The sequence below is a fragment of the Colossoma macropomum genome, unplaced genomic scaffold (genome assembly GCF_904425465.1).
Source record: "Colossoma macropomum unplaced genomic scaffold, Colossoma_macropomum, whole genome shotgun sequence".
NCBI lineage: Eukaryota > Metazoa > Chordata > Actinopteri > Characiformes > Serrasalmidae > Colossoma > Colossoma macropomum.
The window spans coordinates 5,518,442-5,546,243 of record NW_023494800.1 but is presented as its reverse complement, the minus strand read 5'-3'; the positions used below and the strand labels follow the sequence as shown (position 1 = coordinate 5,546,243).

At 43.6% G+C, this 27,802-nt stretch overlaps 1 protein-coding gene across 1 annotated transcript; it reads left to right on the top strand.

The window, feature by feature from the left end:
• On the top strand, window positions 1-27,802 carry smad7 (SMAD family member 7). The gene is made up of 4 exons (XM_036587810.1): window positions 1-1,325; window positions 3,621-3,674; window positions 9,668-9,739; window positions 26,906-27,802. The coding sequence occupies exons 1-4, from the start codon at window positions 809-811 to the stop codon at window positions 27,442-27,444; spliced, it is 1,182 nt and encodes a 393-aa protein (XP_036443703.1). The 5' UTR covers window positions 1-808; the 3' UTR covers window positions 27,445-27,802.

Here is a 27,802-nt window from a genome sequence, read left to right as displayed (position 1 = left end):
AGAGAGGGAAGCGCCTGCTCTCCTCCTTCACCGCTTCATTCCCTCGCGCGTGTTTTAGGGCTCGGAAACTTCGCTGGTCCTGCTGGAGGAAAAGCTGTGGAGCCCTCAGCACTTCACCGACATTACTGCTCCTTCTTTAATTCTGCCTTTTTTTCCTCATTATCTCCGCTGTTTTTTGACCTCCAGCCTCTTCGTGGATCTGTCCTGTGGATCTGAGAGCCTTTTCCACCCTCCTTCACCTTCGCGTTTTGGATGCTGTAACGTTAAGCCTGAAACAGCCCAGGCTCGCGCGGAGGGACTGCTGCTGCTGCTCGTGGCAGTGTTGTTGTTGCCGGCTGGGTTTTTTCTGGTTTTGTGTCTTTCGCGTTTCGAGGCTCAGAGAATGTGCGAACCGCGCTCGAGGATAACCGTATGGATCTAAAACGCCACACTGGGATGTTTCGCCGAGCTTTTATCGAGCACATGCGCGAGCCTGAAGTGTTTTCTGTGTGTGCGCGCGCGAGAGAGAGGCACGAATGTGAATGTTTAGTGGAATCCGGCTCGAGCTCTTAGCTTGTTACTTTTGTTGCGCATGCAGCCGGGGCGGCTCGCGGTGCGTCTGCGGTTGTACTGAGTTTTGTGTAGAGTTTGTGTAGAATTTGATCTTTTCGTGCAAAAAAACTAAAGTCTGGCGCATGCTACAGACAGCCTTTGCTGCTCCCGCTTCCTCCACCGTCTCCTCTCGGCCTGTCTGCCGTCCCGGGACCTTCATGCACTGGGCACGGCGCCATGCTCGCTGTGTAGCCGGGCAGCCCTCCCTCAGTGCCGCATGTTCAGGAGCAGACGCTCGGGGCTTGTGCGGCGACTTTGGAGGAGCCGTGCGCCCGTCGAGGGAGACGGAGAGGCGGGTAGCAGCAGCGGCGGCGGAGGAGGAGGCGGCGGTGGCGGCTTGGGGGGAACCGGGGGATCCGGGGGAACCAGCGGGTGCTGCATGGGTAAACCGGCCGGTGGAAATAAGGCCAGCCCGGGCTCTGAGGCCGAACTGAAGGCGCTGACCCACTCGGTGCTGAAGAGGATCAAGGAGAAGCAGCTGGAGGGGCTCCTGCAGGCGGTGGAGTCCCGGGGAGGGGCGCGGAGCCCCTGCCTGCTGCTGCCAGGCAAAGTGGACGCCAAACTCGGACAGCAGTCCTACTCCCTCCCGCTGCTCCTCTCCAAGGTTTTCCGCTGGCCGGACCTCCGGCATGGCGCCGAGCTCAAGCGGCTACCAGGCTGCGAGTCCTACGGCAAGGTGAACCCGGAGCTAGTCTGCTGCAACCCGCACCACATGAGCAGACTGTGCGAGCTAGGTAAGCCCCTATATTATCCCATATATATATATATATGATTGCAATACAATATTATTGCATTATTATAATGTAGTCCACCTATTTCTAGTTTATATCCTATCTAGCTGGGAAAACTATAGGTTTGCAATATTATTGTGTTATTATAGTATAGTTTTCCTTACACCCCTAATTTATGTCTTATCTAGCTGGAAAAACTCTATATATACGTATAGGATTGCAATATTATTGTGTTATTATAGTACAGTTTTCCTTACACCCCTAGTTTATGTCTTATCTAACTGGGAAAACTCTATATATATACATATAGGATTGCAATTTTATTGTATTATTATTATTACAGTCCTCCTAACACCCCTAGTTTATATCTTATCTAGCTGGATAAACTCTTATATTGCAATAATATAATGCTTAACTATACTTTGTCATCTAGTTTGTGTCTCAACCTGCTCCTATGGCTAGGTGAGGTTGTATAACTGTAATGCTGTACAATACAGTCTTTCTTAGAGTTAGTCATGTATTTATTTCTGGCCTACTAATACTAAATATGTCAGCTCTTACATGTGTACATATACTTTATAACAGTTCATATTTTATCTATTGTGATAGCTAAGAATTTTAGAGTCTTCCTCGTAGCTGGTTTATACCTTTGTATAGTTGTATCATGTCTGGTTTATGTCTCGGCAACAACAGATACCTCTTGTTTCTCACCTAAAACAATACAACCTTTCTGACAGTTGTGCAGTTATATATCATCTCATCTAGTTTATAACTATGTTGTAGCTAAATCATATACACAAATGACAGTCATATAATACAGTTATAGTTTATGTCTCTCAGTTTAAGCTAGCTAAAGTCTTATTCCACATCTAACAGTCATGGTTCGTGATGTGTTTATTATGCTGTTATAAGGCACAGACTGGGTGGAATAGGTCACTGTAGACAGTCAGTCTGGCACATTTGGCATTGAGGCTGCTGTGTCTCCTAACCCCGATATCACTATTAACTCAGCTCACAGGTGGATTTGCAAGTCCACCAACTTAATGGTGCCTCCAGCCTGGATAATATTAATACTGAAAGCAAGAAAGCAGTAAGATGAGTGTGTCTTTTAAGGAGGGCTGTTCACATTTTAGTGGCACTGTGTTTGAGAGGAAGGAGGCTTGGTGGGCTCGTCAGCATGATATTAGTTTTCTTTTGTGCTTTTATAATGAATTATTTCATCGCTACTTGTATGACGTTATGTTTCGTCAGCCAAATATGATACACAATGACAAGATTATCATCATGGGTGAACATTTAAACATCTGTTAGAAATGGTTACTTAGTCAAAATGTTGTTTAAAGTGCTTTTTGTTATTATTATTTCTTTCAACATTAAGTCTACATTGAAGTTCTCTGCATAGACAGCTTGGGCTGAAGAGAATATAGTTTGTTATCCTAATTATTATTGCTGCGACATATCTGTGTTGTGCGCTAGGAGCACTAGGCGTAGCTATATTGACGAATCAAGGCATTTATGGGATCAAATTCAAAGAATTTCTGGCTAGAATAACCTGCCAACCATGTCACTTCATAGGCTTAAACTGCAGGCTTATTATTCAGCTATTAATCGTATTGTTTAGGAACTACTATGAATCTAATATGTGAGTTTAAAGGAACTGAAATGTGGATCCATATTCAGGTCCTGAAATTTTTTTAACATAGGATTTGATTTGCATTGTCAATGCATTATTTATAATAGCACAGTGATGCTCAGTATCTTCAGCTCTTTATTGTTCAGTTATTGATTTTAACATTTGTTATTCAGACTAATCTGTGTGTTATGAGGACGAGGAGTGGAAGCGCAGGCCTTCATACAGACCCTCATCGTTTAGGGGGTTACATTTGATTTCATAGATATGTCTAAATTAGCCTTTTACGCATTTAATTAAAACCTGTACACTAGTGAGGGTTGGCATTTTGACCCACTTTTGTAGAATGTAACCCAAATCGCAATGAGGTATCGTAAAATATCGCAAGAAGTATCGCAGCGGTGCATCAGCAGCAGTAGTATTGCAGAGTGATATTTTAGTGCGTATCATTGAGCCCTGCTGGAGGCCCCTATCCCCCCTCCCTCTCCCCCCGTTCAGCCTGGCGCCAGGCGGCTCCGTGTTTATCCGCACTGCTCTGCCTCCAGCCCTCTCTGCTAACACAAACACTTTTCCAAAAAGAATGCCAACTGTTATCATAAGTTTCTATCTCCCCCCACCATTTTTTTTTTCTCATGGTCTCTTCTTCTTCGTCTTCTTCTCTCTCCTAGAGTCCCCCCCTCCCCCGTACTCACGCTACCCAGTGGATTTTCTAAAACCACCCGGTAAGTTTTATAATGTTCTTGCTTTCTGTTTTTTTCATCGTCCTTGTTTGAATCACTGAAACTGTCTCCTCTGCTCTTGCGATTGCTGGTTTTGAGTCATGCCGCAACCTTTTAAATCACTGTTTGTGATTCTGTATTTATTTGCACTTTTCGGTGCAGCGTTTGGTTTTACTCAGTCATCTTTTGGCTTATAAAAAAGAAATATGTCTTACTCTGCTGCATATAAATATATGCATTATAACGTAATCTTGTAGCGCAGTTTTTCTGACAGTTTGGTTTTGTTTAGTCATTTTTCTGGCTCATGAAAACAAGATATAGCTTTAAATATTGCTCTGTTTTACATATTTCCCACTGATACTTATTATAAGTTTTACACTGCAATAAGAGTTTTATGTGTGTATATATATATATATATATTTATATATCGCTGCTGTCTGAACAAAACCTCGTATCTCCAAAATGGTAACTTTACAGGAGAAGGAAAAACCTGCTTTACTTTTAAAGTACTTTTAATAAACCAGACTTTTTTCAGTTTCATTGTGGGAAATTTATTTTGGTCCATTCATCATGAAATTTACACACAATGTAAAGAGCAACAAGTACTTTAAAATTATATCAAAAACTGAAAAACTATATATATATATATATATATATATATATATATATATATTTATATACATATATATATACACACACACACACACACACACACACACATATATATATATATATAATTATGGCTCTTAGCATGCATCTCTATACAGTGTGTTATCCGATGCAGATTCCCAGTGACGTGTTGTGATTTATGATGGACAGTGAGCAGCAGTCTGCCAGACTTCTGTAATAGAATGGCAAGAAGCCAGAGCCTAAACCCAATCCATCCTGGCACACGGTGATGGGGGGGGCTGTCTGCACAAACTTTTGGCTGTAGGAGCGACCTGGCAGCTCAGATAAAGAGCGAAAAGGCTCCAGGATGGAGAGATAGAGGGATAGAGAGATGGGGGTGGTTTAGAAGAAAAGCGGAAATGTGCCTCACGCAGGGGGAAAAGGTTGGGACATCTTTGGAGCCGCGTTTTATCTGCTGAATTCATCTGAGGTTTTGAGGGAGCGCCTCTGAGTCCATCTCTCTCTCCCGCGCTCTCTCGCTCTCTCTCTTCTGCTCTCCCTTCTCCTTCTCTTTCTCTCTGCTCATTCTCTTCGTATTCTCTATCTCTGCTTTCTTTCTCTTCCTCTTTCTCTCTTTCTGCTTTTCTGTCTCTCATTTTTAACTTTTTTCTCTCCTCTCTCTCTCTTTCTCTCTTTTTCATTCTCTTTATAGCCTCACACTCTCTCTATTTCTCTCTTTTTCTCTCTTCATTCTCTTTGTATTCTCGCTCTGCTTTTCTGTCTCTCGTTTTATTTCCTTTCGCTCCTCTCTCTCTCTTACTCTCTCTCATGCTTTCTCCTTTCCTCTCATTTTTCTCTCTTTTTCTCTCTTCATTCTCTGTGTATTCTCTCCCTCTCCCTGTTTTCTCTCTCATGTTCTCCCTCTGTCTCTCTCTCTCTCTCACTCACTGTCTCCCCTCTCTCTCTCTCTCTATGTTTTTTCTAATGTGTGTTCATTCACAGTTTCTGTGAGTGTAATTGAAAAGCCCCTAAACCCCCCCTTCACTCGTATGGTAATGTTTAGAGTCAGAATTAAAAAAAAGGTGGTGAGAGAGAGAGAGAGACATTGAGGACAACTTCAACTGCTTGGTGGCTGCTTTTGCGTCATCCGCTCAGGCGTGAGTCATGAATTTTATGAATCAGATTTTTGGATTTGAGTGAGTGTGTGTGTGTGTGCTTGTGTGAATGAAAGAGAGGCGCCGTGATGGAGGAGAGGAAGGACTATTTGGGGAGGAAGCTTCCTTGAAAGACTCTCTTTACTCTTCCATTAACTACTTAGTGCAGAGAGAAAGAGAGAGCGAGAGAGAGAGAGTGAGAGAGCTTTTGTATACATGTTGCTTAAAACTAATATAGCAGTAAGGAGTTTGTAAGGTGGCAGGTTTAAGCAAAGAGACAAAGAAAGGAGAGAGAGAGAGAGAGAAATGTATATAGAGAGAGGGGAGAGAGAGTGAATGTGAAAGAGAGAGTATATCTCTCAATGAACATGCTGAGAGGAAGTCATTTGTCGCCACAGCTGTGTTTCTGCGAAGACTCGTGTGTGTGTGTGTGTGTGTGTGTGTGTGTGTGTGTGTGTGTGTTATTAATAGGACAATAGAGGCAGACACTGTGGAGGGTCGCTTCATTTAGCCGAGCCGACTCCTTTGTTGCTGCTTTGTGTCGCCTGTCACTGACCTAACACACACACACACACACACACACACACACACACACACACACACACACACACACACCTTTCACGGCGGAGTGTGAAGAGCAGATCTCATTTGTGTCTCCTATTTACATATCAATCGTCTGACCTCCAATCAAAAGAAAACAAAAGAGAGTGATTGAGAGAGAGACACAGTCTGTTTCTCCGTCTGTGGAAATGAAGCTAACAGTCGAGTTAAACAGCCAAAAACAAAAGATTATAGTCCAACTAAAAAGATAGAAGTCCAGCTAAACAGCTAAAAGAAAAGCTAAAAGTCCAGCTAAGAAGCTAAAAAGTCCACATAAACTGCTAAAACTAAACATCCACATAAACAGCTAAAGGACAGGCTAAAAGTCCAGGTAAACAGCTAAAAATGCAAAAAGTCCACATAAACAGCTAAAAGGAAAGCTAAAAGTCCAGCTAAACAGCTAAAAAAGCTAAAAGTCCAGCTAAGCAGCTAAAAGAAAAGCTAAAACTGTTTTTTTTTCTCTGCTCTTTCTGCATCTTCAGAAGCTTGTGGGTGAATTTCTGTGGGATTTGTTGTCACACAAACACTCTTCTTTAGCTCAGGCACATGTAGCAGGCAAGTAGATAGACAGAGAGAGAGAGAGAGAGAGAGAGAGAGAGAGAAAGTGTATAGAGCTCTGGAATCGGTGGCTGTCTGTCTGTCTGTTGATGCCCGTGACGTGGCACTCTTGCCCAGCGCAACTGACCACTCGAAGTCTCCCAAAAATACTCACTCACCACCTTACTCACACAGCCACACTTTTCACCTCTCTCTCTCTCTCTCTCTCTCTCTCTCTCTCGCTCTCTCTCTCTCTCGCTCTCTCTCGCTTTCTCTTTCTGTCTTTTGCTCCCTCGTTTGTGTTTTAGCGCTTCTGAAACCTTTGATCAGTGAGAGAAGAGAAGACTCTTTAAGCTCTGCAGATTAAAACCGTAATAATTTCTGTCTGGAAAGCAAAAAAAAAAATTCTGCCAGACTTCAAAGAGTGGAGTATTCCTCCACCTACCTGCAGTACTGTGAAGGAGAGAGACAGAAAAAGAGAGAGAGAGGCTGGTTTGAATTAGTATGTAAGGCTATGTCCGGAGACACTCTCATCTCTGCTGTTATTAAATGGCTGTTTATTTTGTTTCCCTGTAAATTGAATCACGGACTGTTCGAATCTCACTCACTCTCTCCTGTTTTGAACGTTTTAAAAGGCAGATAAATCTGTTTAATGGACTATTAACAAACCATATGTAATTACAGTTTTATACGTGGAGTATTCTTTCTCTCTCTCTCTCTCTCTCTCTCTCTCTCTCTGCTCTGTGGTCAGTGAGTAAGTCTCAGGTTTGACCGTGCATCTCATTAGTCCGACCGCAGCAAAGTGACCGGCTCCAGCCTCCGGCCGCTTTACCGGCACCGAAAGAGAGAGAGCGGAACAGAGAGAGGTTCAAAGCTTCGTTTCACTCAGCTCAGCGCCTTCTCACCTGCCAGTTTAAAGGAATACACCAGCGTTTTCCAGCCTGCTGCACGCCCAACATACAGACACGATAACCTGAACGGTTTCCTGAACTTAGTGAACCCACTGACTTTAAACTCACTTAGAATAGAGGTTAATGGAAGGATGAAACACCTGAAACTCCTTCCCATTGACTTCTGTCATAGCTGTGTGGGCCTTTCTGTTCTTTTCTGTGCACTGTTCATCGTAATTGAGTAGTATTTCTTTCGGTCATGTGACTAGGCCAGTGGTTCCAAGTCCGGTCCTGCAGGAGAAGGAAAAAACAGACTGTACTTTTAATGTAAGTCAATGGAACCAGACGTCTTTTCAAGTAATTCTGGGACGTTTCTGGGCCGTTCATCGTAAAACTTATGCACAATGTGAAAGGCAACAGGCATTTTCAAACTATGGCAAAAAAACTAATATATATATAAATGCCAAGAATGGAGATACAAGGTTTTGTTCCGACAGCAGCGATACTGAAGCATATGATATAATTTGAGGTGTACTAATCCTTAATGAGTGCACATGAGTAGTTATACACATGTATGCACTGTTCCAACTAAGATAACAGCACTAATCAGCTCATAAACAAACCTTTTCAGAACTAAACTGTGAAGAACGATGACAAAAAGGTGTCAGAACCCATGAGGTTTCGCTCTAATCGTTGTGATTATGAAGGAATGCAGCTTGCGGAACCAGAAAGGCTTCACAGCGAGGATTACTGTTAGAACATTAGATTTTCAGATTGAGATTAAGAGCAGACAGACAGCAGACAGTCTATCCAAACCTCCCGAGCAGACGTTTTAACTAATGCACGGCCGTTCGAGGGTGGCGACGTCTGATTGGCCGGCCGAGCCGGTGGGCGTCTCCGCCAGTGTTTATATTCTCTGAATGGAATGTATAATTACCTGCAGCTCTAATCGCTATGGAAACCACACAAAGTCCTGCTTAGTGTCGGTGGAACTAAGTCACACACGCACAGAGAGAGAGGGAGAGAGAGAGAGGGAGAGAGAGAGAGAGAGGGAGAGAGAGAGAGAGAGAGAGGGAGAGAGAGAGAGAGACAGAGACAGAGAGAGAGAGAGAGAGAGAGAGAGGGAGAGAGAGAGAGAGAGAGAGTTTTCCCTGTCTGCTGGCATGCCATTTAGAAAATTTACTGTACACAGCTTTCAAGGCTGAGGCCATTTCCTGTCTCCTTCATTGTTTTTGGCTTGATGGAGTGTATCCTGCTAAACTGTATATTCCTATTAGAACTGGAACACACACACACACACACACACACACACACACACACACACACACTGAACTAGGGTTGCCTTTTTTTCCTTAGCAATGCCTCTTTTGCAGAAAACAGTGTATTTATCTTGCCTTAGAGGAAAAGAGGAGGAAAAAAGCGAATGCTGTGGGCCTTCAGACGCTGTTTTTGCTCCGAGTCTTGGAGAAATGTAATGTTTTTGTGTTGCTTTTGCCAAACACGGGCTCTAGTTTTTGCCAAACATGGCCTTTTCATCCCGGAAGGCCAACAGGGGCTCTGTGTGTGTGCTAGAGGTGTAAAAATGCATATGAACAATATAAAATATTATATAAAATTGTATCAAAGTGTATTGTATTGTATGATTTTGCATTGTATTGTATGGATGTCGTATCGGGACTAGCATGGTAGCTTGTGGCTAGAGCGTTATATCGACACTATTGTTTAAAATATCGCACTTTTATCATGTGGAATGCTCTAGTAAACTAAAAAATTGAAACATTAATATTTTAACATGACACGTCCTTATTTTTGCTATTTTTGCCCATATATTGCATCAAATAATGAGTTTTGTGAATCATATAATGAGTTTTGTGAATCACCCCAAGGAGGTGGTGATTCATTTGCATCGATTATGTGATCTTAAAACTGAGTCTGTTCATTTACAGCAACATTCAGTTATCTAATAAAGCATGCACTCACTTTTTGGCCAAACTAAAATCCTGAGGTTAATTTTTAGATGTAAAAATCTCACCAAAAAGCGTCTCTGCTGTTGTGTGTTGTGTTCCTTGTGCATTCAGAGCGTGTTTAAAAATGATTCTGAATCGTACGAGTCATTGTGAAGTTTGAGATTCCATGAGTCGTTGAATCTCATCCTAATGTACAGTACAAAATACAGTATGTTGACTCACTTTCTGTCTCTCTGTAGATTCTCCAGACACTATACCTGCTTCCACTGAAACTGGGGGAACGATACATTCAGCCCCTGTGGGGTTCTCAGGTAAGAACAAACTGTTCTCTCCTCTTTATATCCCTCCTTAAAACTGCCTACATCATCCTTTTGCTCACACTGATTCATTTGAGTGGCGAGTTATGAATGATTATAATTAAACTCCACTCTGACTGACACTGGATGGAGCTCCATCACTCCAGAGAATGCAGTTCTAGCCCAACACTGGGGGGCTTTGTACACCTCTAGCCAGCGAAGCTCATGTGTGGCTGCTCCCGTTCTGTTGGTAATAGTTTTCTAAGGAGATTACCTTAAAGTTCAGCAACTAAAAGGTCTGTCTGGATACTTTTGGAACATTGCTCCGGCCTAAATAGGAGGCTGAGGCATCCAGTGGTGTTTACGAGAGGCACTGGGAGGTAGAGCGAGGGAGTGGAGTGAGAGGTGGGGGAGGTAGGGAGAGAGATGGATGTAGAAAGAGTTGGTTTGGACTGTGCCTGCTTCATTCGTACAGATGTTTCTCATTAGTGGGACTTTAAAGGCTTTTTCTGTGCGATGGTGGGTGTGCGCTGCTCCGCTCCTCGAGATGAGGGAGGGACTGTGCGTGTGCATGTTTCCAGATCGGCTCTGAGATAGCAGCGTACTTAGCCTGAGAAGCGGGGCATAAACATGGCTAAAACTAGAGCTCTAAGAGCCCCGGGCTTCAGGGTTGAGGTGTGGGCCGATCGTCAGAGTCAGATGGACGTGCTGGATTATGTTGCCTCTGTGTTCTTTCAGGCCTCTGCTGGAGCGGCTCCCTTTCGCCGGCCCCTCGTGTGCCCCACCGTTTGTTTTACGTCTCTTTTGTATGTGCGCGAATCCGAGGATGAAAAGCTTGCCGCTCCTGTGCCGACAGCAGCATGCCGTGCGAGCAAAAGCCCACTAATGTCAATCCTCCCCTTCTCTTCTCTTCTCCTCTCCTCTCTTCTCTTCTCTTCTCTTCTCTTCTCTTCTCTTCTCTTCTCTTCTCTCCCCTACTCTTCTGCTCTCTTCTCTTCTTTTCTCTCCTCTACTCTTCTGCTCTCTTCTCTTCTTTTCTCTCCTCTACTCTTCTGCTCTCTTCTCTTCTTTTCTCTCCTCTACTCTTCTGCTCTCTTTTCTTCTCTTCTCTTCTCTAATCTTCTTTTCTCTACTCTTGTCTGCTCTTTTTTCTTCACCTCTCTTCTCTTCTCTACTCTTCTCTACTCTTCTGTTCCCTTCTTCTCTACCCTTTTCTCTACTCTTCTCATCTCTACTCCTCTTCTCTTCTCCACTCTTTTCTTCTCATCTCTTCTCTTTTCTTCACCTCTCTTCTCTTCTCTACTGTTCTCTTCTCTTTTTGTTTTTGTCCACTTTTCTTCATTTTTGTTCTCTTCTATTCTCATATCTTTATTTATCCTTTCATCTCTTCTCTTCATTTTTGCTCTTCTCTTCTCTGTATATGTTCTCTTCTTTCATTTTTCGTTCTCTTTTCTTCCGTTTTGTTCTCTTTTCTCCTTTTCTCGTCGTTTTTGTATGCTCCTTTACTCTTTAACCGTGCTCCCTGAGGCCCGGTGTTGCTAGCCAACTCAAATAAACAGATTACATACAGACAAATTAATACTCGCTCACTGGCCCTCCATGCAGTCCTCCCAGCTCGACCTCCAAGGCGATATAACTCCAGACTTCTAAGGGTTAACAGTGCAGCTCTGAACACATTAAAACTTTCTAAACTGATAAAAAGACCGAACTGGACAGTGCTGGACTGGGCCGGACTGCGTGTTTGGCTGCACGGGGAGATTGTTAATGTACAACATGATAATGCGCAGCTTCAGCAGGAAGAATTTTTTGTTTTGTTTTCTCTCTGCCTCTGATCCCAACGTGGTCCTGAACAAACACACCGTGTTATTACATTTCGCTGCCCAAGTGCGTTTGTATGTGGATGTGGGAGGGAGGCGGTGGGGGGAGGGGGGCATTCAGACAGGGTTGTGTTGCAGGTCTAGTGGAAAATCCGAGCTGAACTGAAAGCAGGCTCCAGTGTTCTGCGCGGTAAATAAGTAGTGTGGCGTTGTTCTGCTCCTCCGGTGCGGTAAATAGGCAGCTCCATGCCTGTCTGCTTTACTGGCAGGCAAAAGAACAGATCTGCTAAAGCCTTCATTAACTAATCATCAGAGCCGGCTGCGCGGTGGTGTAACGCGAACGGGGAAATATTGTTTTGCTGATTCCTTGGCGCCATTCGTGGATAATTTTATTGATTTTGGAAGTAAACACAAGATAGAACAACACTGCTTTACTGTCTTATCGCTGTCCTTGCTTCTTAGTTGTGTTTGGGTGTGTGTGGGTGTGTGTGTGTGTAAGCCTGAGCTGGATTACTGGATGGTTTAAACTCTGTATTGTGCTGTGTTGTTTGTCCTGGAAAGCTGGGGGTTATTAAGAGTTAACCTCAATCTGACAGCCACCAACAGACATGCACAGTGGGCTGTGTGCCAGAAACAGAGAGGAAGAAAGGAAAGAAAAGCAGAGAGAGAAAAGAAGGAGAAGGAGAGGGACACAGAGAGAGAACGAGTATTATGGTGTTCTCTTAATGCCATATCCTTTTTTTCATTCACCTCCTTTTTCACTCTCTGCGCTCTCACACTTTTTTGCTCTCCCTTTTTTGTTCTTTCACTCTTTGTCCCAGACCTGTTATCTGTGTTAATGCTCACACAGCCATCTATACATGTTACAGTGTGTGCATAAATGGATGAATATGGATTTTTTGACAGTGTGTAGAGTTGAATGTGCTGATAAGTGTTTAGTTTTAGGTTTTGTTTCTTGGGTGTAGGTGTTGAGAGTTTTAGTTTGAGGTGTTTAAGTTAAGCACTTTTATGGCTGTAGTTTTTACGCGTTTAGAAGTTTTCGAGGGATTTAACGTGTCTAGGCATTTAATGGTTTAGTTTGGTGTGTGCTTAGTTTTTTAGGGGGTTAGTTTTTTAAGCATTTAGGGAATTTATTTTTTTTAGGGTTTCAGTTTTTAGGGGTTTAGTCTTTTGGGCATTTTGTTTTTTAGGGTTTGTTTTTAAGCCTGTAAGGGTTTAGTATTTTTGGGCTTTCAGGGGTTTAGAGTTTAAGCTGTTTAGCTTGTTGAATGTTTAGGAGTTTAAGTGTGTAGTAGTTTAGTTTTTTGGGCTTTTATCAGTTTAATTTAGGGGGGTATTTTTTGTGTTTAGGGGTTCAGTTTTAAGAGATTTGGTGCAATAGCTGTTTAGGGGTTTACCTGTGGTATTCATGTTGGGCCTAAAGAGAGATGAGGGAACACAGTGCTGCAAGGTGTTGGGAAGACAGGAAGTGATTCTGTGTGTATGCTAGTGCACATATGAGTGATGTAGAGAGATTGAAGGTGAAATGATGAGTTGTGAGATATGACTGTGTGTAGTTGTGGAAGTAGAGAGGCTGAAGGTGAGACGATGAGTTCAGAGATATTTTTCTAGTGTGTGTGTGTGTGTGGGTGTGTGTGTGTGTATGATGGTATGTGTGTTGGAGCCGGCTGGGCAGTGTGTAAGGTGAGAGTGGAGTCTCCACACACTCAGACTGGCCTCCTGCCCACTCTCTCTCTCACACACACACACACACACACACACACACACTTCCTCTACACGGGGAAATTTAGTCAGAGGGGTATTATTAACCACCACACACACATAAATTTACACAATCCCCCCCACCAGCCTCCAAATGCAGTCGATCAGCCAAGACATGTCTGCTGTCTGAAGTTTGTTTCTTTAGTTTTGCGCTGAAGCTCTGAAGCTAATGTAGCTAACAGGCAATGGAAGCTTATACCCCATCAATTAGCACCGTGCACACTGCATGCCTAAATCAGCACACACTCGTCTCTAATACACTTGATTATGTGGTTTCTGACACTGTATGACACACTGTTCACCTTAAACGTGGGCAAAAATACAGACAAAATGCAGAAATTCTGTGTTTTCAGCCGTGCAGAGCTCCTCTGTCCGTGTTTACAGGTAAGAGTATGTCGTGCAGTGTAAGTAACAACATAAGCAGGTCCGTTTATGCTTGTGTTTAAGTCACTGTAGGTGTGTATGAGCGGCTTTAGTCGTGGGCACTGACTGCGCACTCCGACGTGAGGGTCCTACAGGCTGTGCCGTTACTCTGACGACCCGCTCCTTCGTTCCTGGGTTGTTTGGGTTAGCCACGGAGGAAAGGGCAGCACAGGAAATTACATCATTCCTCGGAGGAAAAAGCGCAGGGTCTGGGCAGGGTCCTCCTGGTGGCCTCCACGAAACGGAAAGAAAACATTCTGAGAGAGAGAGAGAAACGACACAAAGTCGTCTGTCTGCAAGGACAGAGAGAGAGAGAGAGAGACAGAGAGTTGTCCCTGTAATTCTTCATGAAATAGGCTTCCTTACCTATGTATCTGTATAGGAGGAGGAGGAAAAGAGAGCAGAGAGAAGGAGGAGGAAGAGGAGGACGTGGAAAAAAGGACAATGAGTGCTGAGAGGAGACATGAAGGGAAGAAAGGAGAGAAGGAAAGAAGGCAGAACAGGAGAACAGAGGACAGAAGGGGAGAGAGAGAGAGAGAGAGAGAGAGAGAGAGAGGGAGCGAGAAGGAGAGAGAGAGGCGTCTCTCTAATTTCAGAGCCTCTCTGCTGTTCTGTTCTTTCATTACTGCCCACTTCCTCCCTCAGCACTGCAGCCAAGCAGGGTTTTGGCTGGGCGCTCGGCTCGGCTCCTCTCCCTGTGTCATTATGCTGCCCTCAAAAAACAGTCCTGAGGGGGAGAGAGAGAGGAGAGAGAGAGAGAGAGAGAGAGAATGAAAGCATGAGATGGAAGGAATGAAAAAAGTGAGCAAGGGAGAGAGAGAGTGTGTAGGGTGGGTTGGGAAAGGGGGGAGCACTATGAAATAAGAGAGAGAAAGAGAGTGAAAGAAGGGAGAGAGGAGGAGAAAGGAAAAAAGAAAGGGGGAAAAAATTAACCAGAATATTTTCCTCAGAAAGCCCACATCCAACTCAGAGTTTACACAGTGTTTACCTGCTGAGAGAGAGAGAGAGATAGAGAGAGAAAGAGAGACAGAAGAGAGAGAGGTAATGAGAAAAAGGGGAGAGGAGAGAGATGGATGAAAAGAGAAGAGAGAGAGACAGAGAGAGAGAGAGCCAGAAGCGAGGGGTAATGAGAAAAGGAGAGAGAGACGGATGAAAAGAGAAGAGAGAGAGAGAGAGACAGAAGCGAGAGGTAATGAGAAAAGGAGAGAGAGATGGATGAAAAGAGAAGAGAAAGTGGAGAGAGAGAGAGAGAGAGAGAGCCAGAAGAGAGAGGTAATGAGAAAAAGGGAAGAGAGATGCATGAAAAGAGAAAAGAGAGGGATAGAGAGAGAGAGAGAGAGAGAGCCAGAAGCGAGAGGTAATGAGAAAAGGAGAGAGAGAGATGGATGAAAAAAGAAGAGAGAAGAGAGAGAGAGGTGCTGGCTAACCAGAGAACAAGTTGGCCATTGTTGTGTCCAGTCTCCTCTAAGGCACCGGCTTTTCACATAAGCCATTGTGGGGTTATGATCAAAAGAGAGAGAGCGAGGGATTCATTCCTGCCTCGGTGTTCAAACGAATCGATCTGAAAATCACAGTTCAACTGCATCTCATTCACAATGTTAGAACCTGTTGAATCAGTTCAGTTTTGGATCATTATTTTGGTTTCAACTTTGCAACAAGCTTTTTTGGAGCATATCGGAACAGGAAGGGAAAAGAAAAGCTGGGAAGTTTCTTTCCGGTATTCGGATGCGGATTCACATGAATCATTTAATAACTTTCTAAATGCTTGTGATTGAACTGAATTGTTATGAGGTCAGCGACTGTCTCTGTCTGTTCCATTCACAAAGTTGATGACCAATGGGTGGAAACCCTGGGTTGGGCATTTAGTCCCAGTGAGACATCAACAGACACACACACACACACACACACACACACACACACACACACACACACACACACACACACTCACACTCAGACGGTCTCCAGGCTGTCTGGTGTCTCTCTCTCCGCTGGAGGAGAATGAATGGTTGTGGTTGGGTTGAGCAGATTATAATTAATAGTCATCATTTAGAGAAAAAAAAACAAAGCCACAACAACGTATGTGTCTCTGCATAACTGGCGTGACTGGTTGTGTGGAGCCATACACTCTCTCTCTCACACACACACACACACACACACACACACATATATAGACATACATGCACTCATGCACACGCATGCTTGGTTCCCACGGCGATTGCTAACATCCTGGCCTCTGAACAATGGCAGCGGTTGTTCCGTTCTGTCTGCAGTGTGTGTGTGTGTGTGTGTGTATGTGTGTGTGTTGGGATGTTGGGGAGAATGGTGAAGGTTGATGACATCGCTGTTTGCCGGGAGGTTTACAGAGTCGCCGGTGTTTGTTTATGTTGTAGGACGATGCTCGCACGACAGACTCTGTGTCTGTGTGTGTGTGTGTGTGTGTGTGTGTGTGTGTTCTGAGGAAGTGACAGATTCCAGAGTGGAATTCTGACAGTCTCGCTTGATTGGCTGATGGTTGCCATGTTACACAATATCATAAAGGCAAGGCCAGTAATTGTTACATCATCAACCTTTGGGCCCTTGTGTGGGTTGTGATGTCATAATCAGACGTTCCAGCCGCCGTAGCTCACCATTCACTCTGTCAGGACTCGGCAAATTCCTAGTAATCAAAAACAGACCCCCTTTAGGGATGCAAATCTCTGAGCTCAGAAGGATCACAACTGGCCAAAACATGAGCACTTTGCACTTTGTTAGCTCATCGATTAGAGATGCACGATGATAGCTGCTTAAAGAAAATGCATTGATGATATTATCGCTGTTGTTGGAAGAAAACCTCGTATCCCCAAAATTATAACTGTACAGGAGGAGGAAAAACCTACTTTACTTTTAATGGAATTCAGTGGAACCAGACTTTTTTTTGAAAAAAAGATAGTAATTTTTGTTCCATCCATCAATGAATTTACACACAATATGAAAGGCAACAGGTATTTTTAAATTATGTCAAAAACTGAAACATTTTTTTTGGAGGGGGTTTTGTCCCAACAACAGCAATATATATATATATATATGTATGTGTGTGTGTGTCATACAAGGCTTATGTAGGAATATATGTATAAAAAACAAGCCTGGAAATGAATTTATAAGAAATTACTGCATTTAAATGACAATATTGATCAGAAAAATCACAATTAGATATTTTCCCCAAATCGTTCAGGCATTTATTGTATTCCTGAAGAGCAGAATGCTGAGGCGAATTTGGGGGCGCTACACTAAATATCAATTTCATTCATTTTGATTTTCATTTGTAAGCCTGTAGAAAGTAAATGGTGCATTTCTCTATAATGTTAATGTTATTAATGCGTATATATTGGCACATAGACAGATACGAACATGAAAAATATGGGATATCAGAATCCAGAAGCCCCATATCAGTGCACGTTCCAGATCGGTGCAGGCTGTCAGGTTCAATGCACCCCAGTCCCCCCTCACTGTAGCGTACAGTAGAGGAAGAGGTGAAGTATTTCCTGTGTGTGGAAGTGTTTTCCTGTTTTGTGTGCGGGGTCCCATGACAAAGTTCAATGTTTGGCTTATGTAATTCCCCCCTTCCCTAATTGGCAATTTCCTTTATTGACCCGTTTCCCTCTCTGGAGTCCTACAGACAGAGAGAGAGTCCCACCAAACAAAGCGGCTCTGTCACGAACCCCCGCCCCCCTCCTTTTGTCCTCCCTACTTTCGATCACTCAGCTCTCTTTTTGTCTTTGTTGCTCTGTTTTCTTCTCTCTCTCTCTCTGTCTCCTTCAGTGTCTCGGGCTACGTTCACATTACAGAGGTTTTCGTTTCAGATTTGAGTGGCTAGATCAGGTACATATCCAGTGTTTGCGCCCTGTCACTGTCCGGTTTGTGGGTCAGCAGCGGCTTTAACTTGAAAAACCAGCTTTAATAGCTGTAGTCAGTGGAGGGTCAGTGAAAGTGACCCATACATTGGACTCGATATTTGGGGAAATGAGTCAGTCCAGCCCAAACTGGAAGTAGCATTTGTTTATGATGCAGATGGGTCGTGCATGTGACGTTATTGATTTTGGAAATGTGCGTGTGCAGGTCCTTTCAGGGCACGGGTCTCTTCACTCTAATGACAGATAGAGGATGGGATGTCACTGGCTGGTTGTCAGTGTGCCTGTATTTTGCTGCTGAAAGCATTGTTTATGAATAATATGATGGGATGCACCAAACAGAGAAGGATAATACTGAAAATATAAGCACTTTAAGGCCCAATCCCATTTCTTTTCACCCCTACCCCTTGTTTTCGAGTGTCACATTGCCCCTTGGAACTGAGTTACAAGGCGTAGTGGTTGAAATCTCCTGTGAAATCAGAACCTTAAATAAAAAGAGCATTACTTCATTAACAGCTACCAGCGCTGCTCTGTAGGCGACCCTGCCAGTCTGCAGTGACAGCAGAGGAGGGTAAAGTTCAGCTCCTCACTGCTGGGCTTTAGTTACATTTAGGACATCTTATGCTTTTAAAGAGGGAGGTGTGACAATGTTTAATATCTTCCACCCCCAATTCTTCGGTGATGTGAAGCTGAAGTCTATTCACCAGGTTCTCGTTTCAATTTTCCCGTGGAGCAGCATTTACATTCTGGCACTTCAGGCGTCAGATCTGCTGGACTATTTAAGGTGGAACGGGATATTTAGCGAGCCAGCTACCGTGACATTAGCATACTATTAGTGATTTTTATGCTTGTTATGAGGAAAAGGACCATAATACACAGAAATGACATGAAACTAAGATAATACAGTGGTTATCATGATTTTTAAGAGAGAAAATTCTCGCATTTGTATGTTTCTTTGGTCGCTCGCACAGCCATCTTGCCAGTTTTTCTTTTTTTCTCATAACACTCTGTTTGGAGTCTCTGAAAAACCTCTGTTTGGAGGGCCGTGTAGCCCTAACACTTCACCCTACCCCTCTATCTCAACAGAACAGAGGGCTAAGGGCTGAGTGGTAGGGGCGAGGGGTGAAATGGGATCAGCCACTGAGGCAAAAAGATCAGATCTGATCAAAAAGTCGGGATTGACTCACAAGGCTGGTGATGTGGACGTGTCTGTAATCACTTTTCAGGTTTCATTAAGCAGCGGATTCATGTAAAAGTACTCAGTACTCAGGTTTGTGTTTGTCGCGCAGGCAGGCTGTTGTGTTTGTGGGCCCTGAGGTTGTGTTGTTGTGTTGGGAGCTTGTGCGAAAGACCCTGATGCCTGAGGAAAAAGACAATATTTATAGAAGGGCAAGGACTACACCCCCGCCACTTTGAAGCACAAAGACACACGCAGGAGGAGGGGAAAATGACCTCGGCTCCAGCTTCCAGAACAGATGTCATTAGGATCTGTTTGTGTGGTCGTCTGGTTTGTGTTGGCGCTTGTAGGTTTTGTAGAACCAGTTTACGGTGGCTGTTTATTGGAATAGTTTGCGCAATTTTTCACATTCATCACAGGAGGCGCGTATCTGTATAGATGGGTATCAGTTAGGGCCGGATATCAGGAGAAAATGATGAATGGGGCGTTGGAGTGAAAACAGAATGAATGTGATTCAATCTTGAAATCTATCCTGAAACAGCCCTCATTCACACACTGTGTGAGGTGATGTTAGCTTTGCGGTTCGTCCTGTTGGGTAGGGTAGCGATAGATTGAGCACTTTCAGCATGATAGTCTACTTTTACATCATCATAAGTGCTTTCAAATAGATCATTTTAAATGTAGTAGCTTTTAAAGAATCAGTATTGTTGTTTTTAGCTATGTGTCCCACCTCGGTAACACTTTACTAACAGGCGTCATTCATAAAGTTATGGAAAAGTGGTCAAATTACACATAAAGTTATGGAAAAATGGTCACATTACACTTTTTGTTGATTCTCTAAGAAAATAAGTTCACATCCTCTACAGAGAACACATTTTTAATGCACAATTTATGTTTATTTGCAGATTTAAAGAAATTAGGATAAAAAATATTACTGTGAAAAAAATTATGGCACATATTATTTTTGTAATTTTTCCAATATGTTAAACTTAGCATATTAACAGAAACTCTGTGCTAAAATTTTCAGACAAATGTCATATTTAGGCACGTTCTCTGTAGAAGATATGACTTATTTTTACTTGGAAAGAAGCTATGATATGATGCAGGGTACACAGGGTATATATATATATATATCCCAGATTACAGGATTTGGATAGAATATGTACAAGATGTCAGTTTGATGCCTACATAAGCCTTGTGTGACAGCTGACATGAACCTATACAAAGTTTACACTTCATGAGGTGACATTACATCAGAATTGGCTTGTTTATAGATATCAGTGTCTGAAACCACACAGTCAGCTCGTTTAGAGATCACTGAACAGCTCCACACGGTCTCAGACGCAAGTTTGGATGATGCTAATTGGTGGGTTATAAGCTATAAGTTACTTGTTACATTAGCCTCGTAGCTCCAGTGCAGAACTGAAGAAGCAACTACACTTGGGGTGAGGAGGGAACACTGTATAAGCGTGATCTTTTACCGAACTATCGCTTTAAGAGCAGCCCGGCGGTCAGCGTGCGTCAGTTTGCCTTGTGGTCAAACAGAAGCGAGCAGAACAAAAGCGACCCCCTCTGATCTGAACAGACCTTTGACCTTTGTCACTTCTCCCCTCACCCACCCCGGCCTGACAGGGGGGAGCGTGGAGGAAAGGAGAACACACACACACACACACACACACACACACACACTGTGGCCTCCCACATACTCGCTCAGTCCAGACGGACTCTAATCAATAAGAACAGCTTCCCTGAACAGAGCGCGGGGGTGTGTGTGTGTGTGTGTGTGTGTGTGTGTGTGGTGTTTGTGGAGTCAGACAGAAGTAATCATTAACTTTTCCAGACTGCTCACTGTCTCCAGTCCTTCACTGATCAGCAGACTCTCTCTCTCTTTGTCTCTCTCTCTCTCTCTCTCTCTCTCTAAGTGCTGGTTGTTCTAAACAGCTCTGAAAGAGTTCAGTTTGCTCTTTTTAATTTTTCTCTTTGCTCTTTTCTCTGTTCTCTTTTTACTTCTTTTCTTTCTCTAACTACCTCACTTCCCACCCCCCTTGTTTATCTGTCTGTCTCTCTCTTTCTCTCTCTCACTCTCTCTCTCTCTGTTATCTCTACATGTGGACTTTAATAAGGTCATATAGTTGAATCTCCTTTAAAGGGAGCAGTTTGCCCCTGACCTGCTCTAGAAATCATCACAGCCGCGGTGTGTGTGTGCGGTGTGTGTGTGCGGTGTGTGTGCGGTGTGTGTGCGGTGCTGGTATTTGAACACATTGGCCAAAGGCGGCCACTGGAGACAGACGAAGGACAGTTGAGTTACCTGAGGCTACGCGCACACCCACTGAGGATTTACCTTCTACAGAACGTGGAACAAAGAGCCGTGCGCACGTGTGTGTGTGTGTGTGTGTGTGTGTGTGTGTGTGTGTGTGTGTGTGGAGTCATAGAGAGAAAGAAGGAGAACGAAAAAGAGATAGAAATGAAAGAGCAAACTTTGTGCCCCCTCAGCACTGTTTAGGACAGCCAGCACTTAGAGAGGGGAGAGAGAGAGAGGACAGGGAAAGGGAAGAGAGAAAATAGGGAGAACATTGGGAGAAAGAAGGACAGAATGAGAGGAAAGAGAGAAGAAAGAGAAGGAGAGAAAGAGGACAGAAACAGTAAAAGAAAGGAGCAGAGAGAAAATAGGGAGAAATAAGGACAGAACGAGAGAAAAGAAAGGAGAAAGGACAGAATGAGAGAGAAGAAAGGAAAGAAAGGAAAAGGAAAGGACAGAAAGAGGAGACGAATAGAGAGAGAGAGAGAGATAAGAGGACAGGAAAAGAAAGGAGAGGAGAGAGAGATAAGAGGAGAGGGAAAGAAAGGAGAGGAGAGAACGAAGGACAGAGTGAGAGAGAAGAAAGGAACGGACGGAAAGGCAGAAGACCAAGGGGGAGAGAGATTGAGAGATGAGGCAGGACTGGCAGACACCTACCTGACTCTGTGTGTGTGTGAGAGTCCTCGTGTTGCAGGCTCTATTTTGGGAGCCTCTTTGCGCCTGGCTGTCACCATGTCAGTCGGGGTGACACCACGGCCACCCGGCTTACCGCCACCTCGACGCCACACATGCGCGCACGGGCGCTCGTACCTGTATAGTAAATAACTAACATTTACCTAAAAGTACGTGTGCGTAGAATATTATACTGTATTTGATGTTATACATATATACATTGAGCCTGATATATTGGCCCCAAAAGTATTTGGACATTTTGGAAACAAAATATGAACTGAAGTGGCGTTTATTTTAAACAGACTCTTCCAAGACTGTAAAGCTGAACACGCTTGGAGGAGAACGCTAACCACCAATTGTGTTACGTCAGCTAAATGATGGGGGGAGGGCCATCCTACCCACCCCAGTTGCGCTCTGTTGAACTCCCAAATGTAATTTGATTTATTTACTTGTATAAGAATGAATAAACCCACTGAGACCATTTACAGTGGGGCTCTGTAAGACATGCAGTAAAATAGTTATATAGTTAATGAAAATAGACGAACATATTTATTAACATTAGGAACAAATTTAAAACAGCTAGCTAGAGCAAATAAAGCGAACAAAACCAATAAAATAAATAAAACAAAGCAGAAATTAGATAAAATTAAGAAATATCTACAGCTCTTATCTGTCAGGTTGTTTATTTTAAACTGACTAAAAGGTAGAAGTTGTGTTTTAACCCTCAGTTGTAAGTTATGAAGGGGCATTGCGTGAAAATGCTTTCTTACCAAATTCTGTAGAAGCGTATGATACATGCAGAACCAGAATCATTAGATTTGATATTTTTCATTTGTTTCGACTGTAAGGAGCAATGAAATGTAGGATGGAAGCTGTTTTACAGAGCTATGTAAATAAAAATCCAAGCCAACTTTGCAGTACAGCTCACAGTGATGGGTTTTAGGTCTGTTACCAAAAATAAAACGAAGTGCGCCGCGATAGATAGTGTCTATATAGATTACATCACCATAATCCGATACTGATCAACTTTGCAAAGAAAGACGAGCGTCTATATAAAAATCCCAGTCTGAACTCACGATCTACTGATGAAGGGACTCTGCCTAACAACATCCCTTAACCCGCTGTAAAAATCACTGTACCGTGTGGCCTCTTGTGGCTTATTGCTGCAGAATATGTGACTTAACAGCCATTAGCCAGCTTTGCTAGTATATGGTATCAGTTGAGACACTGAGATGTTGAGAAATGTTCATTAGGCATGGGTGTATTTGCAGACTCGGTTGGAAGGGGAGCTATTGTGGAGCTATTGCAGGTTTCCCATGCTGTGAATGGGCACTAAGCTGACTGATGAATACCTTAGCCCGTGTGTGTGTGAGAGAGATAAATACCACAGTGGTTTCAGGCTGTGATGACAAGTCCAGACAGGCAGCCATATAATGACCCCAGACGCCACGTCTCTCTATCCCTCTCTCTCTCTCTCTTTCTCTCTCTCTCACTCTCTCTCTCTCTCTCTCTCTCTCTCTCTCTCTCTGCAATAACAAACAGCAGGGTATCCCAGTGCCCACGGTTGAGCTGAAACAGAAGGAGTTGTTGGACAGAAAAAAGGGGAAAGAAAGACAGTGGAGGCTCCGCTGTGGGAATAATGAGAAAAATGCTGCAACCCAAGCACTGAGAATGAACACGCTTTGAGGAAACTGCTTTTCCTCCTTGTTTTCTAACACTGCTGCGCTGAATTTACTCCATGCAAATGTGTGCATCAACTCCAGATGAATAAATGTTTCACATCAACACAGTCATTGCCAGCGTGTTGAAATAATATATTTCGCTGCTGTCGGAACAAAACCTCGTATCTCCAAAATAACTTTACAGGAGAAGGAAAAAACATACTTTGGCTTTAATGTAAGTCAATGGAACCAGGCGTCTTTCCAAGTCATTTTGGGCCGTTTCTTTTGGTCCATTCATCATGAAATTTACGCACAATGTAAAGGGCAACATGCATTTTCAAATCAGGTCAAAAACTGAAAATGCATGGTTTTGTTCCGACAGCAGTGATTTATATGCCGATGCGGAAATATGAGACGGACACATTTGACTTAGGAAAATTCAATGCATCACTTTTTTTTTCACTGTGTCTGGCATTTGAGGGGGTATACATGGATGCATCATGCACCCCAAAAGCTCCCTGGTATAGCCTGTTGGGTTATGGAGAGAATTATTCCCTTCTTTTCTTCTTCCCTTGTCTTTCTTTCCCCCCTCGCTCTTAATGAAGGCTGGTTTGGGTGTAATAACAGAGGCCGGCAGTGATAAAGCTCCAGAGCCTGATCAGAGCCCAGCCAAATTACTGCCTGCGCTCTGCCTCCTCCCAGATGAAAGAGAGGGAGCGAGGGAGGGGCCGAAGAAAAAGAGCCCAAATGAAGGAGGGATGCTGGGAGTTATACTCCTCTTTTTTCCCTTCCCCTCTCATTTCTTTAACCCTTCAGGACTGAGCGCTACCGGAGTATATGTAATTCATTTCTAATGGAAAACAGAAAGAAGTGAAGAGGTGCTTGTATGTACAGAGTATATAATACATATTATATATAGGGCACATTATTACATATAGGTACTTGCATATATCTAATACTATATATATATATGACCCCAGTGTCCTAACAAGGTATAAAAATAAACCTGTATGCATATTTAATGTTTTTGCACCTCCTGTGGTCTTAAAAATCAAAGCACAGAGAAGCAGGGAGCAGCCAGAGGAAGCCGAGATGGAGAAGTAGCACAGAGAGAGGAAAAAAGTTTTAAAGAGAAAACTCCCTCTCTCTCTCTCTCTCTCCCCCTCCCCTGCCGCCCCATTGGCTTGTTGGTGCTTGGAGCCAGTGTTCTGTGGGATAGAGATATGGAGAGAGGGAGAGCGAGGGGGGCTGGAGGCCGTGTTTAGGGGGGAGGGAAACTGGAGCCGGCGCGGCCCTGATAGTTTTTTCCCCCTTCAGCTCCGCTCAGGAGCGAGAGCTCTCTGTATGGGACCAAAGTGCAGCGACACATTTCCATTTCTACGCACTTCAGCTCTCGACCCGCTTTCGGCTTATTTCGCGATGTATTTTGAGCTGTTCGCTGCTCAAGTTAGTGTCCAGTTTTTGTGCAACTGACCACTCCTACAAGCTTGACTGCTGGAAGACCTCATCTCACTTTTCTTCATGTTTTAAAGAGACAAACTCTCAGTCTTAACCGCTTAACACCTTAAAATCTCAGCTTTATTACATTCTAAGGCTTATTTTTCAGTAACTATTTGAGCAATATTTATTTGCTTTTAAAGGTGTGTAAAAGAAGTTGCACTGCACTGCAAAAAAATAGGATCTTTTCATGTGAAATGATCTTAAATCTAGTCGGTATGTCTAATATTTGCCATTTTGAGATGGTTGTGCACTTAATATAAGATTATCTGTCTTATTTCTAGACATTTTTAACCAGTTTTAAGTCATTTTCATTAGTTAGTGTCCTTAAGTCTGATGATAAAGTTAGTATTCTTGGGCTATTCGGGATCTACACTAGTTAATTTGATAGCTACTGTGAATTAATCTGTAAGTTAATGAGGAGTGTGGACCCATAGGGTTGTTTTCTTGCGTAGTCTTGGATTAAACTGCAGTGCCAATGATGAATCACCATTGGAGGTTTTTTTTAGTCTAGGATTAGCCTTAATCTGGGTCTGGGAAACCGGCCCTCAGAGTTTAAGGGGTTAAACTCTTAAAGGAATGGTTCCTTTTTTGTGTCATAGACTTTTACATTAGCTTTTTTGGTTAAACTAGTGCTTTAAACTGCAGACTTACTGTTCAGTTACTTTTCAGACTCATAATTCAGTAACTACAATGAAGTAATTGTGTAAGTTCTGTGCTTATGAGGTTTGGGGAACCGCATACTCGTAGGCTTTAAAGGGTTAAATATTCAATGTATCGCATCTAATTTCCTGTTGCTGGATGCAGGCGGGTCTCTGCAGGTTTGCGGCGTCCTGGTGAGGCCGTTCCGTAAGGAAATTCAGTTAGAGATGGGAGATAAGCGCAGACCCAGTGTAAACAGGTCTCGGTGACGGCCTGCGCAGCACCCAGTTCCTCTACACGCATTCCAAGCATTCCTGCGCTGTTTGCTCCCTGGCGCTGAAATTAAGGATGCGAGCGATGTTTGGCAGCGGCCAGGAAAGTGCTGCGCTGATACTTTGAGGCGGATTCTGATAGTGTGGTTTGTGTGGTTTGTAGTAAGGGCTGTGCTGACGGTAATGTCCTTTACCTCTGGGTGCGCTGAGGCGTCTTCCCTTCTGAAACTGCTTCTGGTGCACTGATGCCCTTCCCTTCCTCTTTGTCACCCTTTCTTGTTTCTCTGTCTGTATCACTGTGTCTACAGCGTGAAAGGTTTCTAGAGCAGGGCTGCCCAAAATTGGCCCTTGAGGATGGTTGATTTGGCCCTCCACCTCACCCCCTCGTCCAATGAGGGAACATATTTTTATACTATATCACTGCTGTCTGAACAAAACCTCATATCTCCATTTGTATTGTTTTTCAGTTTTTGACACAATTTGAATATACCTGTTGTCATTTACATTGTAAGTTTCATTGACTTACATTAAAAGTAGAGTATGTTTTTTCCTTCTCCTGTGAAGTCACCATTTTGGAGATGAGGTTTTGTTCCAGCAACAGCGATGTGTGACTTAATGAATTCTTATTTTCAACTTAAGTTTGACCCCTCTTTCTCCCCCTATGCAAAAAGCTTGGTCACCCCGGTTCTAGAGTGTAAAATGATCTGAAGGCGCAACGACTTTGGAATTTCATAATTGTTATATTTGATACTCTTTTTTTCCGGAATGAAATTTTCAGGCTATTTTCAAAAGTAAAATCCTGCAAAAAAACCTCAGTGTATTGTTTTTATGGTCCGTGTTCTGTTGCTGTGTAACTAGTTCCTCCAGTGTCGTGTGCATTCAGTGCATTTTAACTAATCATTCATAAATCGAATCGTGGTGAAGTCTGAGATTTCACAAGGCATTGAATTATTTAGTAAGGAATTGTTGTTAAATCTCATTGTTTTGTGCCTTTTTTCCTTGTTTTCTTCACCTTTATTAAGCTGCTGACTCCGTTCACTGACCATTCTCTCTCTCTTTTTGCCTCTCCACAGATTCCCAAGCTCTTCTGGAGTCTGGCGAGCGAGGGCACTGGTGTGTGGTGGCGTACTGGGAGGAGAAGACGCGTGTGGGCCGCCTCTACTCAGTCCAGGAGCCTTCGCTGGACATCTTCTACGACCTACCTCAGGGCACGGGCTTCTGCCTGGGCCAACTGGCCTCGGACAGCCGCAGCCAGCTGGTGCAGATGGTCCGAGCCAAGATCGGCTACGGCATCCAGCTGAGCCGCGAGGCGGACGGCGTGTGGGTGTACAACCGCAGCTGCTACCCCATCTTCATCAAGTCGGCCACACTGGACAACCCCGCGTCGCGCACGCTGCTGGTGCACAAGGTGTTCCCCGGCTTCTCCATAAAGGCCTTCGACTACGAGAAGGCCAACAGCCTGCAGAGGCCCAACGACCACGAGTTCAGCCAGCAGCCGCGGACCGGTTTCACGGTCCAGATCAGCTTCGTGAAGGGCTGGGGCCAGTGCTACACCAGACAGTTCATTAGCAGTTGCCCGTGCTGGCTCGAGGTTATATTCAATAACCGATAGCAACGAGCCTCCGCCCCCTCTCCTCCCCTCGCCATGGACACACGGACTGACCCCTGACTTCCTCTGGACCTGTGACAGAGCGAGAAAAAAGTTCTCCAGAAGATGTTTTAAGACAGACAGAAAAAAAACTCACAATGACTTGTTTATTAAATGACTAAAATTTAATTAAGTGAAATAAAAAGTTAAATATGTATTTTATGTTATATATAAATATATTATTACTTGTAAATATGAAGACGTTTTATATGCATCGTTATTTATGTATTGTGCAATGTGTTGAGAAACGGAAAAAGATGCACTTTGCTTAATATAAATGCAAACAGAGAAATGCCAAAATTAAAAAAAAAAATCTAACTAA